The sequence below is a fragment of the Seriola lalandi genome, unplaced genomic scaffold (assembly GCF_002814215.2).
Source record: "Seriola lalandi dorsalis isolate HSWRI2012SDOR001 ecotype SW California unplaced genomic scaffold, Sedor1 jcf7180002054568, whole genome shotgun sequence".
Classification (NCBI taxonomy): Eukaryota; Metazoa; Chordata; class Actinopteri; order Carangiformes; family Carangidae; genus Seriola; species Seriola lalandi.
In genome coordinates this window covers 205,047-225,907 of record NW_019525121.1, presented here as the reverse complement: position 1 = coordinate 225,907, position 20,861 = coordinate 205,047, and the positions used below count along the sequence as shown (strand labels likewise).

General features: G+C 40.1%; 1 protein-coding gene across 1 annotated transcript in view; it reads left to right on the top strand.

The window, feature by feature from the left end:
- LOC111662732 (ephrin type-A receptor 6-like) overlaps positions 1-20,861 on the top strand; it is a 167,389-nt gene that overhangs the window by 77,229 nt on the left and 69,299 nt on the right. The window contains exons 4-5 of the mRNA XM_023416690.2: positions 13,475-13,630; positions 16,178-16,513. Coding sequence (XP_023272458.1) covers positions 13,475-13,630; positions 16,178-16,513 — 492 coding nt within the window. The remainder of the gene's footprint in view (positions 1-13,474; positions 13,631-16,177; positions 16,514-20,861) is intronic.

Below are 20,861 nucleotides of genomic sequence, written 5' to 3'. Positions count from 1 at the left end.
AAATGGCAATCATATATTGAGTAACACGCAAGGAAACATTCCACCGTAAAAGTGAACAGCAGCTGCTGTGCCTATGATTAAGACAGAGCAGAGGAGCATAATTGCTTGTTGGGTCAAATTGGCAATTCCACAGGGTGACGATAGGACAATCACACGAGTCACACAAGCTAACAACATATGACATTTGTTTATCCTACCGCGTCCACTTGTTGCAGCTAAAGCATGATGAAACATTAATATGCTTAACCCAGGCATTCACTCACAGCACTTAGTTAACATTAACTCAAGGTTGCAGTCTTAGTTAAAACTTGAAGAAGTCAATAGTGACTTGAATCATGAAACAGGCAAAGTTTCCCATGTAACTAAAACCAACCTTAACCAAAGTGCATGTTGCCTAAACTTGAATGCATATCCTTGTCTCAGGTGTCAAAGTCCTGTGCTTTTGTATTGTACTGAATGCCCACCATCCGCAACAACCACCTCGCTATAGGACTTGCACCACAGCACTTACTTTAAACTTTGCTAGTGAACCAAATCCAGGCAAAAGTAACTGCCAAAACAAGCTAGCAGTATAGAAATGTTTCCACACATGCACTTAATTAAAGCGACACACCCAAAGCCTCTTTGTGTTCATGATTAAACAGCTGAATGCTGGAGAGGTGGCAGGTAAACATTCAGCAAAAATAGCTGAATAGCAATTAAATAGCTACGGTATATACATCAGCCTCGCTTAGAAATGTAACTAAGATGGACAAAATAATAGAAACACTCTGACTATAAGGACATACTGTTCAACGTAGCAGCACAAACCGCAGCCATTATGATCACAAAGTGGAACTGACACCTCTTTAAAACATGAAGGATTCACTGCTAGGCTGCTGCACCAGGCACAGCTAAGAGTACCTAATAGACCTTCAACTGTCTGTGCTTCTGTGTGTGTCTATTTGTACTGTACATTTATAAAAAGACTTGCAAATACTTAACCTACCTACTTAACATACTTAACTCTCCCACATGCACACGCTCTCCGCCCACTTGTATATACAGTCTTCACTCCTGCACATAATGCACATGCACATAAAATGTTCACACTTATAGCCACTTTTCCACACACACACAGACACACACACACACACATGTGCACATACAGTTTCCCCAGCAAAACTAATCCTTCCCTCTACTGATTCGAAAACTTCCTCTCCTTCTTCATCAACGCTTCAACAACACACACTCAGTAGCATATTTGATTACCAGCCACCGTAATAAATATACAGTTAAGAAGATGAGGATAGTGGAATGCTGTCACTTCAACAGCAGCAGCTCATTATTAGACGATACAGTAGCAGATTGAGATGTCTTTGTCAGACTGAGAAGATTTTCAGTAGAAAAATTTTGAATGTGGAGACTGAGCCAAGCCCTTTTTAAGTAACTCTCACAGCAGGGCTACAACATGCAACTTTTTTTTTTTTAAATCATGAACACTGTTAATGCCATCTAGCTATATATATTTCATCTTTGACGTATTTTCCATTGAGTACATTTCTTCTTTATGTTGAGCACAGGAAAATAAATGCTGTGCGGATGTTGGAACATGCTCAGGCTCTGCCTCATTGTATCTTCAGACATGCTTTGCTCTATTGCTTGCCGCATTGTTCAAAGGAGAGAAGATTCTGTTCCACTCATCAGACGTCACTTAACTAAACTGCTAGCAGAACTGTGTGATGACATGAAACAACTTTGGTAGTATCAGTGAGTCTGACAGATATGTGTGTTTGTGGTTTCACTGAGCGTGTGCGGGAAGAGTGTGTTGTCCTCAGATCATTAACAAGAGAAGTCCGCGCTCCAATTGTGGACATTCTCCCCTAATTACTGGCAAATGCTTCCCGCTAGTCCCATGAAGTCACACTCCATCATCCCAGATGACTGCACTTGGAGTGTTTTCTGTCCTTTTTCTAAGCAAGTTCTCAGAAGTCACAAACTCGTACTCCTTTTTGGCCTTGTAAAGGCTACATTTGTTCCGATTACTCATTGTGATCCAAAATTACAGTTTGCAACTGTTTGCATGAAAATACTATAATATAGTGTCAATTTTCAAAGTTTGTTAATGTACTGTAAAATGTACCAAAATTTAATGAGCAGCTTGCTATGAAATTAATTGAGCACATTTATGTTCTTCGTGTTCTCTTCTCTTTTGTTCTGTCTTCAGGCCAAAATATTAATTTTACTTATTGTTCCTGATAATCCCATAGACAGATTACCATAAAACAGCCTTCAAGAAGCATTTAGCACCTTGACAGTGACTATTAACACAAAACCCTCCTACTTTTATTTGAAATAAACTTAAATATCAGTGTTTTCACATTAATAGCTGCCAGTGCTGTGGGTAAAAGTTATGACCTAGAAAAGTCCAAATCTTCTCACGTGTCTTTATGCCACAGAACAAGATAATGTTTCTCCTGGGGATAGCTGGTGGCCTCAAGTGTAGTCAAGATTTTTCTATATACATGCAAAGCCTACACACTCACGGTGTGCCAGTAAGATTTTCTCACTTGTCATAAACTAAATCGCATTGTGTTTACATCCCACAGCTGCTTTTCAGAAATAATTTGACATTGTTTACCAGCACCCTGTTGTTTCTGTTACAGTATCATTATTATCATCATTAATCATTTCACCTTTTTATGCCTCTACGCTGGCGGCAGCCGTGGACTGAGGCTTTATGTTCTCACATTGTCCGTCCATCTGTCCTGTTCTCAAAACGGTTTCAAATCTGCACTGTGTGCTTACAGTTACAAAACTTGATGAATATGCTGATGCTATATGGTTTAGACTGTCCACTTAATACTGTATAGGCCTCTGCACTTGTAGTTTTTCTCTTATGCATACACTCTGGATTTGCGCCTGGAAGTCTGGGAGAGTGAGATTTGGAAAGGAAAATGAAAATGATAGAGGGAGTGGGAGAGAGAAAGAAAGAGAGAGAGAGAGAGAGCATCACCAAAGGCATTTAAATTGACTGATCCACTTTAATTTCACTCTAGCTCCATTATGTTGTTGTTGATGTTACTAAAGGGCTGCCATGTCATTATCTCCCTCTTTTGTTTGTGCTGTTTTTGAGAAGACATTGCTGTTGTTTATTTTCCACAAGAAGGCCTTTATGCTAATGCGACCTCTGCTAAAAACGATTTGCTGTCGATTTAACAGCGTGTTAAAACCACAATCAGCATCAATCATGTGGAAGGAAGGCAGCGAGTGAGAGAAAAGTTTGGGGCTAAGACATGCTAATCTTCATAACACCTTATAATAAATTCATTAAGCCTCTTTACACACACACAGTGACACACATTTTCTCTTCTTCAAGAGCCATATAGCCTTGTGACTTTTATAATTAAACTTAGTAACAGTAAAAACAGTTGGCTGGATATGAATATAAGCCAAGCTGTTTTAGGGGCAGTGAATGAAGAGCTCTATTATAAAAGATCTGCTTTTTTGTGCGTAGCGTCAAATTCCATGGAACAGATCTACCAAAATGTAAACAAAGGAAGAAAACCTTTATGGTGACATTGTTTATTATCTTTAATGTTCATTAATGTTCAAGCATTATGTTACACATCAACAGGACAATACTACACATGACTTTCTTATAGGATTCTTCTTCTGGGGACAAAATAAACTCACCGTAAAGTTCACATGTCTAAATTTTGACACCTTGTCTTTCAAATTCTGACCTGCAGTACTAGATGAAATGTCATTGTTAAAAGAATAGCTCAACTGTTGTTTCATGTCTGTACATTGTACAGGTGTTATCACCATTAGTAAATTCCACCACTTGCAGGACAACAAGTGCCACATTCCCACTTGTTGTTTATGGGGTCAGCACCCACTGGCCAACGATAAGTGCTATCATAGATTTATTGTCGTGATCATGCATCTGAGATATCTTAATACAGGTCAGCATGTCTTGGAGCCAGCCAGCACATTATCTCAGCAGTCCCACCTCATATAATAAAAACACTGCTCCAAAGCCTCCATCAGCCACCGTTTCGTCTCCAAAGTAAGATTTAGAGAGGAACTCTGCTCTCGCTCAGAGTTAACTGATGTCTTTTGAAAGGTTTACTACTCTGTTAGTTCATTTGGCACAAGACTGTTTCTGCGCTGCTATAAACATTGCCATAAAGGGATCAGTGAAGCTGACCTCTGTAAAGTCCGTAAAAAGATCTTTGCCTGTGATAATGTCACTGATACAGAATATAAACGATGGCCGGCCTGAAGGACCCACGAAGCGCTGTCTTTGGTGAAAACTGGCTCTTATTCTCATACATTGTGTGTGTGTGTGTGTGTGTGTGTGTGTGTGTGTGTGTGTGTTTTCATCATCTTCTCATTGTCTGGATGTTAATTAGCTCGTTTTCTCCTTTTCCAGTGTTTCACTCTTTGTTCCCGTCTCACCTTTATCTCCTTTGAAAATATCCAAATCCAGTTTATCAGGACATTTCACTGAGCTGAATGCCAACATTATAACTCCAACTTTTCATAGAACAGAAGACACTTTGATGCCAGGTGTCTCGTTGTTTCTGTAATTAATCCTCCTGGAGTGTAGAAATGTCATGCAACAACAAAAACAAACTGTGTTTTATTTTGCTACACTACATTGTCTTTTGTTCATATATGATGACTTTTTTTGTAACAGTGATTTGAGAAATAACACACTAGTTGATAGGGTGTTTGTCACGCACACAAGAGATACAGAGATTTTTAGTCAATATTTCCACTCCCTCTGGCAGGGAGTAAGAAGACTGCAAGCAAGTAAACATGGATGTGAGCAATGCAAAATTTAAAATACTTGGGGGGGAGGGGGTGCTGCTGCTTTACTTATGTTTAATTGGGTTTAATCGAGTGATACTCACCAAAGCACATGCAGAATGCATGCATGCTCCATGGAAGTAGAACTTTTCTGTTTGAAAAAAAAAACTACAAAGTGCATTTAATGAGAATTTAATGAGGAGCAGGGTCATGTGACTTGTAGGAGTGAGAGATCAGAAATGGTACAGTGTGGTGGCAGACCGGTCGTCGACGTCTAGTAATCGGAAGTAATTCCTGCTTTGGTTTGCGGCTCCTCCAGAGAGCACATCAAAGTGTCCTTGAGCGAGACACTGAACCCCTAACTGCTCCTGATGCTGCGCCATCGGAGTGTGAATGTGTGTGTGAATCGGGGGAATGAGATATACATTGTAAAGTGCTTTGAGTGGTCGATAGAGTATAAAAGTGTTTTAGAAATGAAATGAAAACAGAGCCTGAAGTAGGAAGAGAGTCTAGAGACGACAAAAGGGCAAGTGTCACCATTATAGTCATGAAGTATTTAACAAAAATATTTTCCTGTTAAGTTTGAAGCAGTAGTTAACATTGAGCCATAATGTCGAGTGTGTAAGTGATTCAAATCCTTCATATAGTCTCTAACAGTCAATGATCATTAGCTCTGATTATCCTGGTTAATAGTATTGGTTTTTGTTTGTTTTTTGTTTGTTTGTTTGTTCACTCCATTGAAAGAGCTTATTACCTTCATTACCTTACCTTCAATAGCGAATCTCCAGTCATTGTATCTTATCAAAGCCTAATTCAACGTAATAAACCCTCATGCTACAAAATACCAGTCTAATTAAATGGGGGAAAAAATCAATGCAATTGATGAAATTCAAATAACTGTGGCAAAAGGGAACATGAAGGAACAAATAAACCAGCAATCGAGAATGATGCTTATACACTACGTACATACAGAATGTGTTTAATGTCACAGATCAAGAGTATAAAAATAACACTCGGGAAACAAAGCCTGCCTTGCGTTTGCATGGCGGCTGCGTCGCTGACTTGCTGCAGCTTGTAAGGATGTTGCCTGTCTGTCACTGTCAGCTCTATCTTTCCATATTGAGTTTGCCCTCGGATCCGGCCAAGAATTTACTGGAATGTTGGATTTATTTTCTTTATAAACTTTATTGCCCTCATTTACCATTGTTCAGAGGGAGAGAGAGAGAGAACCCCTTAGATAATGCCCTTCACCTGTTAAATTATTGACATTATTATTATAGACTACACTGGGTTTCTGCTGTGACCATATGCCTACATTTGGTCTCCGCTGCAGCTGATAACATGGCTAAAAAATATAATATTTATATTTTTTTCATGTCTGTCATATTCAGATATAACCTCGAGGGAATGAGAGAGAAATGTGTCAGTTTCATGTAATGTTGCTGGTATGATGTTAATATGACTATCAAAACATGTTTTCCCTGTTCTTTTTTTTTTCCGGGAACCGGGCATCACGTGTGGAAAAATAGGTGAGATCTCTAGATCATGTGACACAGCCGTGGGGTGTGAAACGTGCCTCTCACATGTGTGACACACAGGCAGTGTCTCCGCTCTTACCTGTTAACATGGGCACCTAAATGAAAAGCGAAGTGTTCCGCAGCATCACCGCACACGCCACGCAGACAGAATGTTCTGGGCCCAGACGTGGTCTTTGCTGAAGCAAAAAAAAAACATGTTCAGTGTCTGGTACATACCTGAAAGACTGATGATTATGATGTTGATGATTACGATTGCCATCCAAAATACGTGAAGAAAGGAAGGTTCACGTAGCCTATTTTATACTGTAGCTCTGATGTAGTTATAACTTCCTGAAGCATCTCAGGGAGCCTGCGTTTCCTCTGTCACTAACTGAGCTAACACCATTCTCAACACTTCAGCAGATATGTGTTGGAGAGGCCCACTAATCCTCAAGTGCAAATCAGAGATAGCGCTCTCTGCTTTCAGCTAATGAAGAGAGGGAGGAAGGCTGATGAGCAAGAGAGACGGGCTGAAAGAGAGAAGAGAGGAGTGCTTTTCATTATCAGTGTTTGAGAGCGTTGTTTCTGATTACATGTGAAACTATTAAAGGTAGGTTTCAGAGTGCCATTGCTACTGCTTTTTTTAGAGTAGCGGAAGAAGAGGTGTGACATTTCATCATCTCTAGTGTTAATACATAATGCATATTCCATTACAGCTAGAAGCAGTGTAGGTGTGTGAGAACAGACTAGTGTTGTTGGCTCAACAACAGTCATGAACTAAGTATATCTCACTTGTTCTGTATCATCCTAATGTATCCTAGTGGTATTGGCAGCCTTTTTTGTGCTGTTTGTAAGTAAACATGAATATCATGTTGCATAAGCAGGGGTAATGGGATGGTCGTTTTTTACTCCGGTAGAGTATGATGAATATTATAATATATAGAGAAAGGAAGGGGGACGCGGCACTACAGTTCTGCTAATATGCAAGACGTGTGGACAAGATGTGTTCTGTGTCAGCACAGAGACAGAGAAAAAGCAATAAGGCTTTTATTTTTTTTATTGTTTTATAGTTTTCATGGATGGGACACTGAGGAGGAAAATCTTTGTGTGGAATGAAACAGAAAATAGGGCACATCTTCCATTGTTTTTCCCCATATGCAATAAGTTTCAGGCTGCATCTCGTCTTATAATGCTACCATCTCTGCAATGATCTCTCATCCTTTGCATCGCCTCCTCACCACGCTGCCTTTGATTTCAAGAGCTGAACTATTCTGCAACATTTGTTGATGTGGTTCTGCAAGTAAATGCTGCAGAATTGTGCTCCTCTTGGAATTGTTCTTCTTCGCTGACCACCGGGAGAGGAACCCGCCATCATCGGCTATGCACCGCAAAGAGCCAAAGAGTTTCATGCACTCATTGCACACAGACCTACAGACACAAAACTCTCATGCAGATACAAGTTAGGACGGTCATAATAAGGAATGTGTTGCATTTGACTTATAGGTCAGCTCACTTTTCAATACAAGATTTAATTGAGGAAAACATCCACTGACTAAGAATTGATAGAGCCTGACCAGATTATGCTATCCAACTGCATTAACAAGATATAATGTTAAATCAAGCATGATTTTAAAATATACATAGGATAATTTCTATATGCTAGGGCTTTATTAGATAGCTGCAGTAGGGAAATGACAGGAAGTGAGGGGAGGGAGAGATAGCCATGTGAACCAGGGATGTCGTGGGTCATGGTTGTCAGCATGGGGCACCGTGGTGACAGAGGTTTGAAATTAAATTTAAAGACCATGACTGCCCAGTCAGAAGTCCATTTGTCCAGTGTACTGTAGGAAGGGTTCATGTTGATCCCTTGAAGGGGAAATTTATTTGTTTTAAAACCCAGTTGAAATCTTTACGTAAATATCTCTTGATTGTGGAGGTTGCCTGTTTAATTTTTTTTGCATCCTTTCTTGATACCTGCACATGTGCATGACTACAGTAGAAGGACAGGGAAAGGGATTGGGGTTTTGCCAAATATATTACATGTAAGGTATGGTAAGGATCAGGCAGGTAAATGGTTCGGTCAAACTTGGGGAAAGGTTGTGGTTACAGTAAAATGCCCAGGCACCTCCCCAGCCTCCACATTAGTTGATTCTGCCAGGGTACATATAGAGCACACTACTTTCTGATCTGGATTTAAATGTTACCACTGGACACAAATCATGACGTGTGGAATTGTCCACTGTTGACATAATGCCTAGGCTAGTTTAACACTAGTTTAAACAAAAGGACCACTACTCACTTTACCAATGCACTTATCTAACCAATCAGAGAAGCAAACTGACTACAAGCTCCCGCAGATGTTCATATAGCACAGTATAGACAGTGGAGAGACAGACAGACGGGCAGAGGCAGACAGTCAGGTCCATTCCCCATACCTGATGTGGCTGCCAGTTGCCCCCTGCTGTTGTTCAGGTCCAGTGAGTATGAAGTAGCAACCAACCAACCGACCAACCAATCTGCTGCCTCTGCGTCTCAGGGCCCTGAGCCCTGGGCTTGAAGATGTTCTGGATGACTTCCAGATCTCATTAACCTTGGACCGAGGGTCTAGAATTAGATCACAGCCCCAAAGGCCAGTGGGTCAGGATACTATTCTCCTATCCCCTGCTCGGCTCTAGTCTACTTGCTTCACAGGTGTACAGTTTATACAGTATATCCCAATCCTGACAAATCTCTCCTGTCAAGTGTCAGGTGGGTGACATCCACACAACATATTTACTTTTAACTTTGATAGTATCAATAAACAAGCCTGTGTCTCCAATGGGTATTATGTTAATAGAAATAATAAAAATCTTCATTGCACATTATGATGTGTTGTATTCATTATTTTACATGATATATCTTATAAATACAAGGCATTACAGGGATGATTATATACTTTATTTTACAAGATTAGATTACAAGAGTATTACAACTGAAGGAGCTTTTGCTGTTTAGAGAAAAAAACTCTCACCCCCACAGGGTGAGTGCAGTGTTCAAAATACTCAAAAGACCAGTGAATGTCCACACCAAAAAATTTAGTTCAAATTGTTTAGTGAATCTTTTCAGCAAGCAATGAACAATTACAGAATTCTGGATCAGATGTGCCTTTTCCTAACCAATAACAAGTGTTGGTCAGTCCACAGTCTGACAACTTAACTTTCCCTGATCCAGTGTATTTATACAAGTACAAACAAAGAAATGTGCATGGGCGCTTATCCTCTTCTGATTGGCTCTGCTGGCTTCCTCCTTCCCATCTGACTCCGACCTTAAATGTCACCTAAAGCTCAGCACGCTCAAAGGAAGACAGTTAATATATACATAAATTACTACTAATCTACCTCTGTTACCTCCGGCTGCCCCCCTACACATGGCCATAGGGTGATCTTTATCAGTGGTTGTAAATAGTTTCCCTGAGGCAGATGTTTAAACGACCACTCACCCTTAGCACCTAAATATCCACTAGCATAAATCATTAAACAGTTTTAACTTTAATAGTCTGAAATACTACAACACAACCGCTTATAATCTCTGTGCCCATTTGGCATTAAAGGTTATAATCATTTTACTTTGATCAACTCTGATAAATGGAGAGTATGGTCAGGACGTGCACAGACATCTTTACGACTGATCTTCTGAAGATGGGAAATAGTAGGGGGTGTTAAGATTCATATATAGCGATAAGGACAAAACTCATTTATAGCGACTTTTAAAATTCAGTGAAGTTTGTTTGATGAATTGTCTGATGTCATTTACGATGAATCATTATAGTTGATGTCTGCCGAGTCCTTAGCTGTTGTTCTGTTTCCGCTGTGCTTCCACACATCCACTGTAAAGGTTGATCCTGACACCAAATAGGCTCCGGTGTCTGGATCAACAAACAGTGTGACGGTAATGCTGTGCCTCTGTCTGACAGGAAAACATACAGTACAGTATGTTTTCTCAGTGTCAATGCACCCCTGTGACACTTGATGCAGACAGGAGCTCTTGCTTCATCATTATTACATGAGACACTGTGATGGTCTTAACGCCTTCTATTATTTTCAAATAATTCTTATTCATACTTATTTTTGCGGCTAACACATCTTACTGCATTATGAAGGTGCAATTTAATGCACTGCGTTTTTCATGTACATTCAGTGCTGATATGAACTTTTAATAATTTCTACATGTGTTTCTTTGACCTTTTGACTGTTGCAGAGCTGTTATAAAAGGGATTCACTGTAGTAACAAACACACAACCAACATTCAGTCTAGCCCTGCTGCCCCATTCCGTTGTGCTGTTTTGTTTTGGCTCTCATGCTCAAAATTCACCAGACCATCATCAGCCTAATGTGTAATGTGTGTTTTTCATGCATATGGGTCAGAAGTCGTATTCATGGGGGAAATAATAGAGATTTATTGTAAGTAACACATTCACCATGACTAGCTTGCATGCTTGCATATAAGGAGAAAATTGTTGTCCATCGATGGATCAACGGTGGTATTTGATTTGCAGACATTGGCTTGTGTTTTTCCAGCCACAGTCTCCAGGCTTCATTCACAAATGACAGGCTGTCCGGTTCGGCTCAGTGTGCTCTTTGTCACCGGGCTGTTGCAGTGTCCACTGGCACGTGTGTTCTTGTGTGTGCATACCAGCATGCGTGTGTGTGCTAACCTTCTTGCCACCGTGTGTGCATCCATCCTCGGGTGATGCATGGTCAGCCATTGTACAGCAGCACCGTGGCCTTGGAACAGAGCCTGGCCAGACAGATTGCAGAAAGAAGCTGTGAGGTTCGAAAAGGAACATCCCCTCAGTTCAGCGAAGGTCGGACAGAGCCATCATTAGGTTGACAGAGTCTGAAACAGGGTCTAGTGGTGTGGGGGAGTTGACTGACTGTTTTTGACTCAAGGACACATCGGTATCAGAGGTTAATGACAGAGGCAGCCTTGGTACGCTGTAGGGGATGCCACTTATCATACTGATACAGATAGCCTGTGTGGGGGTGTGTGTGTGTGTATTTGTGCGCTGTATGCATGTGTGAATGTCAAGTTTCTGAGGTCAATATCAGCTTGAATACTTTTAATATATATAATAATTCAATAGCAAATATTTGAACATTTTTAATATTCTTTATCTTACTCAATCATGGGACATATGACATTATATTGTAATAAAGTATAACAATGATTGTCATTAAACAAAGAATCTCTGATTCTGATTCTGAACAATACATCTTGGAATACCAGATTCCAATGAATAGAGCTGTCTATTTTAAACTCTGCAATACTGGTCATTAATACAAGAAATGTTTGATTCAACCAGTCTTCACATACAATCCTCAAACAGATAAGCAACACTAAAAATGTCATTCCGTGCTCCATGTGTGTGTTTCCGTGCGTGTGTGTGTGTGTGTGTTAACGTCTGCCTCAGTCCTAATTGTCCCCATTTGATCAGGGCAGTCGTGGTTTTGGGTGCTTCCTCGTCCTCCCTACAGCTCCATTTATCACAGGCAGCAATGGACACGCAAAGGCACTCGGTGCTTCAAGGTGATTCCCTTCAAATTGCTCAGCTTGTGTTACCTCGTTAAATCGATGTGCTTGGTGACAACCAGCAACAATGGAAATCTCACCAGGGGGGACACTTTAGCACGTCTCTGTGACATGGAAGTGCTTCAGGGGTTACAAACACAATGCAAGCATTCTGTGCCATCTTTTCTATTTCAATATGCAAATTTTAATACCAGAACTTGGGTTAGATGGTAATACATGTGTTTTGTGTGAATTTGCAACCAACAGAAAATCTCTTCATTACACGCTTTCATACACAGGGCTTCTGGAAGAAGATCAGCGGTTTTGGCAACAGATTTCATGCACCAGACCAAGGTGTTCAGAGCCTTTCTCTCTGTTAGGAGAGAATGAGGGAGCTACAGCTCTTTATGCGTTTTTAAAATTATAAAATGGTCAGAAGCATTTATCTCATCCTTACTTGCTAATTCTAGGACCGTATGTCTTCTCTGCAACAACACTGCTGCTGTTTTAAAATAACGTTGCATAATTTTGTCTTTATCTGTGTATGTAAGACACAATCACTTTTGGTTGAATGATGTTGTGGCCTTAAAAACTGTATTGTGTGTGTATGACATTTGATTCAGCATCCCATTCAGTCTTTACAGTTAAATAGCCTGGTGCGGAATGAGGTGCTGTATGAATTTTCATGCTATAAGCTAAGATTCCTTTTTGCCATGTAAATATGTTTTCTATTTATACTATTGCATGCACAGTAGATTTTTCACACACCCATGGTACACCTACACAGGTGTTTGCAAAAAGCTCTATTTCACTGTGCATTTGGAAGGCATTAACTGAAATTTGCATTTAAAAAAAATGTTTTGACAGATAATACATATTTAGTCAAAGTCAAATTCTTCTTTCAGCTCCACTGTGGTTTCTTCCTAGCTGCACAACTTTTCATCTCACTGATCTCATGATGTTTTTTTTTTATTGAAGCCATGGGAAATTGTAAACCAAAACTATAAGAAATATTAATTCTACAAGAAATAATGGTAATAATTTCCTGTAAAATGATAATCATGATTTTTAATAGTCAGAGCAGAGGTTCTCAAAACCAAAACAGATGGTGTCATTATATTTTGGTGAACTTTGCTGCATCAATTTCCATATTTGAAAATAAAACCAGATTTTCATGAATCTGTTAGTATTTAATTCTCTAAGATATGAATTTCTGATAAACATTGTCATCATAACTGATAACGCTGAATTCCGCATGATTATTCATATTTTCAGCAAACAATGTGTGACCCCTTGGGGCCCTCATGGGTAGAGATATAATGATTGCGACCCCTGGTGCCCTCCCAATGCCACTGGCCTAGAGTACTGTCAGTACCACTTTTCATGTAATACCACCTGTATAGGGCACATGGCACCGTGCAAGAACCTGAAGATCCGGCCCTAACCCCACCCCCACCCCCCTCCCCGACTGGTTCTTGATCCCCTTGTGCCACCTCATCAAAAAAAATCCTTCAATCACCCCTGGTTTTCATGTAACATTTTCACTTGTATGTTCTTAACATGGCTTGGCTTTGCTCTCATATGTTTTCATATCGTCTTTCTGTCATCCCCAGCGTGCCACCCGGGCTTCTACAAGGCATATGCTGGAAACATAAAGTGTTCAAAGTGCCCTCCACACAGTTTCAGCTATGGAGAAGGGGCTGCCATCTGCCGCTGTGAGAAGGGCTTCTTCAGGGCTGAGAAAGATCCTCCAACTATGGCTTGCACACGTAAGTAAGGCCAAATACTCATTAGACACATAACCACATAGATGTGCAGAGCTTTACAGGCTGGATTTGGACCCCAGCCCCTGCACTAAGGACTCAGCCTTGATATGTGCTACATTGTCTAAGAGGTGAGCTTCCAGGGCGCCTTTAGTCATCATTTTAGATATGATCGGCATCATGGGAGAATTTTGAACCTTGCTGCTATTTACTGTGGTGGACTCTGACTCATATCCCTGGTGATGACAAAAAATGATAGTCAAAAGTAGTGTTCAGGAGATGGAGAAAGTTTGTTAATTTTGAATTCACATTAAATATCTCTGTACTTGTGTATGTGCAACAGTCTGGGTAAGTTATGACTCTGTCTATAGAGCTGGTGGATTACTCCAGTGGTCTCTCAGAATTCACTGTGGCCGTAAATCCAGTCTTGTCTCCAGGACTTATCTGGTGTGAAACTGTGCATTAGAGAGTCTCATGGATGAATTACATGGCTTTTGTTCAGCTGCCTCGTCTTCATCGATGATTCACTGACTGTCATTACGACTTCATATTTGCATTAAATTACAGTTTAACCGGACTAATTCTCCTTTAATTAAAAAGCCATTTAGCTGTCACTGAGATAGACGGGGGCCACGTCTGAGAGCTCTCCAGGGTGAAAGACTGTATTTGTCTTTTACGGCAAGACAAAGCCAAGTCATTGTGGGGATGCTGTGAGTTGACAGTGCCCTGCAATGTGCACTGTAAAGCTTGGCTCTTCATACAATGTTTTCAGTTCTAAATCTAGACTCAGATGTTGCAAAACCTTGGTTCTGCTCATAGAAATCCAATTGTCTGGACAGCTCCTAGAGCATTTATCTTGAGGGGTTAACTGCAATCATACCTGTCAACAAAATCTAAAAATAAAGTGCTGATCAAACAGCTTTAGATATGTCAGAAAAGTGGTGTTTTTTTCAAGATCCAGCTTTTCAATAGTCGTCGTCAGTTGTCAAACTAAGTGTTCAGGTCACGCATATATGCTAAATCTTAAAGGCCACTTTTGGCACCAGTACAAACAAAAACAGTGTATAAAGGCTTGTGGGCATGTGACAACCCAGCAATCTAAGGGGAGTAGACTACCACATCTATTTTTTCCAGCTGTAAAGTTGTATAATGCATTTTAATCAGGAGCTTGTAGGCCGGAGCATAAACTGTTTTCTTGCTTGACATCTAAGAAAAAAAAAGAGAGAACTGGAGATTAAAGACTGAGGACCTGAAAGGAAGACAAAGGTAGAGAACAAGAAAGAGGGGATGTCACAGGAGGAAAGATAAAGGTGGAGAGAAAGTGTGAAGGCTGGATGGCATAGATGTGAAGAGAGAAAGGAAGGAGGGTGATGATACCAATCTCCCCCAGAGGAGAATAGCAGCTGAGTGATGGCAGTGGGGTTGCTCTGCAGGAGGGGAGGTGGGTGGATTCTCCTCGATGGAGAGAGTAGAGGAGGTGAGATAATGGCCGATGGAGACCGAAAGATAGAGAGAGAGAAGAATGGACATACGCTGACAGAGGTGCAAGAGGGGTGGGAGGAGCCCTCCTGTCTGCTGAGATTTTTAGCAAAGGCAGGGAGGGAGAGGGATGGAGGGATGGATGGTATAAAGGAGAGGGAAACATCCCATTGTCTGGGCAGACAGTGAGCTTGGCAGGATGGGAGTGTTCAAATCCCTCAGGCCTTTTAACTCCACCCTGTTGACAGCTGGCTGCTTCCTATAGCACAATACTTACCCTGACACACAAACACACACATCCCCGACAGCACCAAAATACCTCCCCGAAGTGAAATGTGAGGGAGGTGAAATAACTTAGAATGTTTACTGCACAGGACAGGAATGCATTATGAAGAGTTATGTGGTACAGCAATAATGTGTGATATTTAACCATAACAATTTTATACTGCAATGTACCTCTGTGAAATACAGCTATTAAGTTTGTAGGGATTCTTCAAACTCAGATGAACAGACTGTTCTGGTGTTTGTGTAAACATTTAGAATACTGTGTTAGCTGTGGTGTACATCAGGGGTCAGTTTTGGGTCCTGTGTTTTTCTCGGTATATGCGCTCCCTCAAGTCCCATAGGTTGAATGCATTTTAACTTTACCTGGATGACGTATGATTGTATATTCCCTTCTGCGTAATAATATGGGCGTTGTGGTTACTCTTTTATGAAATTTAGTGACTTGAAATCCAAGATTTTTATTTGATTTTTATTTGTTTTGTTTGTCATAAATCACTTAATCAGTTAAGAAATATTTCCAAAAGGAAATCATATTTCCAGAATCATTTCTTCTGTAGCATGTAATCAAACTTTTTGTTTTTGCCCATTTCAATTATTCTGACATTTACAGCCTTGGAAAATTTGCCCATAGAGGAACAAAAGCAGAACATTAGCCAGAGCTTTATTTGCATTATAAAGCAGCTGCTTGGCTTTTAAATGGAATTATGGAGTTTAAACTCCACACGGTTAATTGTGTATTTTCTTTTTTAACCATCAGCTGATTCATCTTCTGTTCTTTTTTTCCTCCAGGCCCTCCATCTCCTCCCCGCAACTTAATGTTTAACCTGAATGACACCTGTCTGATGCTGGAGTGGTCACCTCCCAGCGACACGGGGGGCCGCCGGGACCTCACCTACAACGTCCAGTGCAAACGCTGTGGCCCCGAGCCTGACCAGTGCCAGCTGTGCGATGAGGAGCTTCGTTTCCTGCCGCGACCATTAGGCCTGACCAACGCCACTGTCACTGTCACGGACTTCTCAGCACACGCCAACTACACCTTCGAGATTGAGTCGCTCAATGGTGTGTCAGACATGAGCTCCTTCCCTCGCCCGGTAGCTTTCATCACCGTCAGCACTGACCAGGGGGGTGAGTATGTGCTTTTTGAATTTTACTTGTTGAAAGTCACTTGAATTTATCGCTTTTACTGCAGCATATGATCTTTAAAAGGTGGTTTCTGCATTGTTAGGGTGAATAAAAATCACATCACTAGTTCACTACAGTGTGTCAGGGATCATGTTACAAATGAGTTTTCTTTAGCAAACATTTTAATGAGAGATAGATTAAGTCCAACTTCTCATACTGTGCATTATTAATCTTTACTGGCACTTTCATACCACTCTTATAATCCTCTTGTCCTATACACAGCTGCCCTAGAGTGAAATGAGATCACAGTGTATTTACGCTATTATTCAGATATGCATTAATTATCACTCATTTTGATTATTACTTAGCTGTGTTAGCTTTATATGCCATGATGAGGTTTCCATATATCAGTGTGTGCTCCCTCTGTAAATATATGAAAGAGATATCTCCATCACATTATTGCATTGGGTATGATAGGAGTCTGGTGCAATCCATAATAATGCTGGACCTAGTATGGCTTTATGAGGTTAGGGGGTGAATACAAATGCATCTGCATCATTCAATCCCATATGTTAGCAGAATAACTGAAATGCTAATTAGATTTTAGTGAAATTTTATGGTAGTTAGGCCATGAGCCAGAGAACACTTGGCAGGGATAGTGCCACCATATGGTAAGAACATTTCAAGTTTGTTTTCATGACTCATTTTTCCTGGATCTTTACACAGTGCAGACTATGGAGCTGTGAAAAGATCATTCCCTATTTTTAAAGGTACCCTGTGGTGTTTTTGACCCACTAGTGAGTCAGACCCCATGTTGTTTGCGCACGCACAGGAAGGTAACACAATAAACATTTCTGCCAGTGGTTTCACATTATTCCACTAATCAAGGGGGTGGCGATGCACCTGCAAATGGAGCAATGTGCTAACAGAGGCAGGACAGAGGATGAATGCTAGCTAGTAACAGGGATGTTAATGATGAAGGTTTCAAAATGTTCAAAATTTGGCTTTTTGAATGTTGGAAAGGAAATGCATGCAACACCTTTGTTTGACATCGACACACAACATGCGAAACACTGAATATTTACATGATGGTTTCAAAAAAACTCCACTTGGCAACTTAAATGTTTTGCTATTAAATTGAAAAAAAGTCAAAAAGGTTTTTCATTATTTTTTAAAAAGGGGGATTCTGTTTGCCGGTAATTGTTTGCCACGCTCAACCTCTGTAGGTACAGCTCATCTAACAACTGCAATAACTGTTGAATAAATGACAATAAAATGTCAAAACAGGTGCACTCACATCAACTTAGAGCAATTCTACAAAATTTGATGGCATCTCATTTATAGATGGCAAAACTAGATTGATTGTAAATAACAACAAAAGACCGGTCATGAGTGTGATGTGGAATTCTCCACACTTAAACCTTGAACCTTTTATTCCAAGATGAGCTATTCTCTGAAAATTCATGACTACCAAAAGCCACTGAGGATGTCTTCACTGTGTATTTTGGCTCCAGATTCATGATAAACAGTTATAATTATTTGCTGTTGTTAAAATCACCAATTTAAGGGATAGCAGTGCATTGAATTTTCAAATTTGTAGTTAATCATACTTAGATGAATACTCGATTTTTACTGTCGTCCTCCACAGCCTTTGATGCAGTCAGCAGAGAAAGACTAGAGTTAACTCAGAATGACATTAGAGTTAATGTTCCTCTTGTATATGTAGTTTTGTGTTTAACTGCTGCTGTAAATAATGGCAGGAGGCCAAGGAGAGGTTGTCTCTACCTACCTACTTGCTCTGAATAAGGTTTTTATGCTGAAAGGCCCATATTTCCTCTGGGACATGGCTTGGTGCGTAGAACGCTTATGCTTTTAATTTGTGATTTGCAAACACTGTGTTTTCTGTTTTCTCACTCCTCCTGCTCCCATCCTCCCTTGACTATTCTCTCACCTCTTTTTTTCTGTCGGATGTTTGTCCTCCCTTTCCTCTCTCTCCCGTTTCCTGCTTCCAAATGTGTTTGCTTTTTTTTTTCTTTCTTATTTGTTCTCTCCTACTTTCTTTCTCTCCTTCTCTCCATCCTTCTGTTGCTGTGGGAGTCTGGGAGAAATACATTTACTCATACAGCCAAAACACATTTAATGCATTATTCTATGTCACCGGGGACAACTCTAGCCTTTACAGGTAACTCAGTGCTACACGCAGCCTTTTTATTTCATTAGGATGCCCACTTTAGCACATAGTCGTGGCAGGTCCCCCGGCTGTACACAAGACCCATTTCATCACTAATATACCGAGCAGCAGCTATTTAAAATGCTCAAGGGAAGAGGCAGATTCCTGGCCCTCAGCCAGTGATAAATGATGTGTTTAACTACTATCACCTTGACAGAAACTAGAGTTTAGTTTAGTGAGTCCATGGACAGTATCACGCATGTGAAGGTTATTGATTACATACAGCAGCGAGCTGTATGTTGGTTTTAAGTGTACAGTGTGCCATCCAGCCCGTGCGCTGATGATCCTGCTTTGTCTTTCAGAATATTTGTGAATATACATATGTGATTGCAGCCCAGCACTATGAATGGAAACTAATGAACCTCTCACCTTCTCCCACCCAGCTCCGTTTTTTATATGTTACCAAGCTAACTGCCAGTGCTCCAGATGGAACCATGGAACCAATCTTAATGATCATGACGTACAAACAGACAAAATGTCTCAAATATTGTGACATAGTGTAGCTTCATTTACTCTGTGAGTGGTGACTGACACATTTTGGTCTCAGGGCTTGCTGTAGCTGTACGGTTCCATTGAGAACCACTGAAAAGGAATATAGATGACTCAATGCACACTAGTTCCTGTACAAACTCGACACTTCCTGTGTGTGTGTGTGTGTGTGTGTGTGTGTGTGTGTGTGTGTGTGTGTGTGTGTGTGTGTGTGTGTGAGTGTGAGTGCGCGTGCCTGTGTGCCTAGTTTGTTGATTAGAACTCTGAGATGAGATTCTGCAGGCCTGTCTATAAGCTTGCATTTTACACACCATACCATGTTAAGTCTTCTGTTCACACTTCAGCTAGGAGCTAATTTTAAAGGATTTGTAACTGACAGTGAGATTAACACATATAAAAATGGAGGATGATGATTCACACACACAAATAGCACACAGAGTACCAATTACTTCTGTCAGTTTCTTTTTTACCATAGAGCTTAAAATATAATTATTTGCGGCTTAGGCCAAAAAGTTTTACAAACTGCATCAGCCAGTTAAACTCTAGCTCATGTCTTTTTTGTTTTTATTTATTTATTTATTGTGAAATGTACTCTTCTGTATGTAAAGAGCTTCCTAAAAATTAAACAGTGTCTCTCAAAGAGGGTTTTCCTTTGAGATGCACTGACTTTAAAAAATTTCATTTGCTGCTTTTGTGAAATAAATGTGCTGCAAAAGTCATCCATCTCAACAAGTAATTTTGCCTCATCTTCAGTGCATCTTCAAGTTGTTTTCACAAATTATCTCAAATTGAATCTAAAAGAAAATCTTATATATAGATAATTACTGAAACAAGTTATTTTTCAATTGGAAAAACAACACAATTTACTTCTTTTTTTTAAATAAATAACTTCTTTCTTTTTCCTTATCCAAACCAGGTGATATTTAACTTTTAATTGGTTAGAATGACGCCACTGGTTGAGAAATGGATCAGACCAGACACAGTGGCCCTCATTTATCAAACGAACGTACGGCAGAAAACCGTGCGTACGACCATTTCCACGCAAGCTTCGGCATTTATCAATTTGGACGTGAGCGGAAGCTACGATCAGATCTCACGTCAGGTCTGAGCTCGTGTACGCAAATCTGAATTTGCGGTGCAGCACAGCAAAATCTGGCTGAGTGAAAATAATTATTAAACAAACCTCAGCTGTCATCAGCATAAACAGTCACATATTTAGAACAGATCAAAACGGATTCTTAAAACGAATAAAACAAGATAAAAAAAATTTGAATTTTAAAAAAGCCCACGTTTTTTACTGATGACACTTTTTTGTACAACAAAACAATATGATAGGCTAAATAGCCTAACATGACATCTAATTATTGCACATTAAAATTTGAAATAATAATAAATACAAGCAGAAATGTGTGTTTGCAAATTAACTCATTGCAAAATTGTGTAATTGTTTTTTGTTTTTTCCGATGGGTATGACACAACTGGAACAACAATTAAAAGCATCTAGTGAGATAATCATTGTTGCACTGTGGTTGGTCAGATGTTTACTCACTCCCCTATTTAAACAGATGCTTTGACAGTTATCAAATCATAACGATGGCAGATTTACTCGTTTTGGAGGAACAATACGCGCGT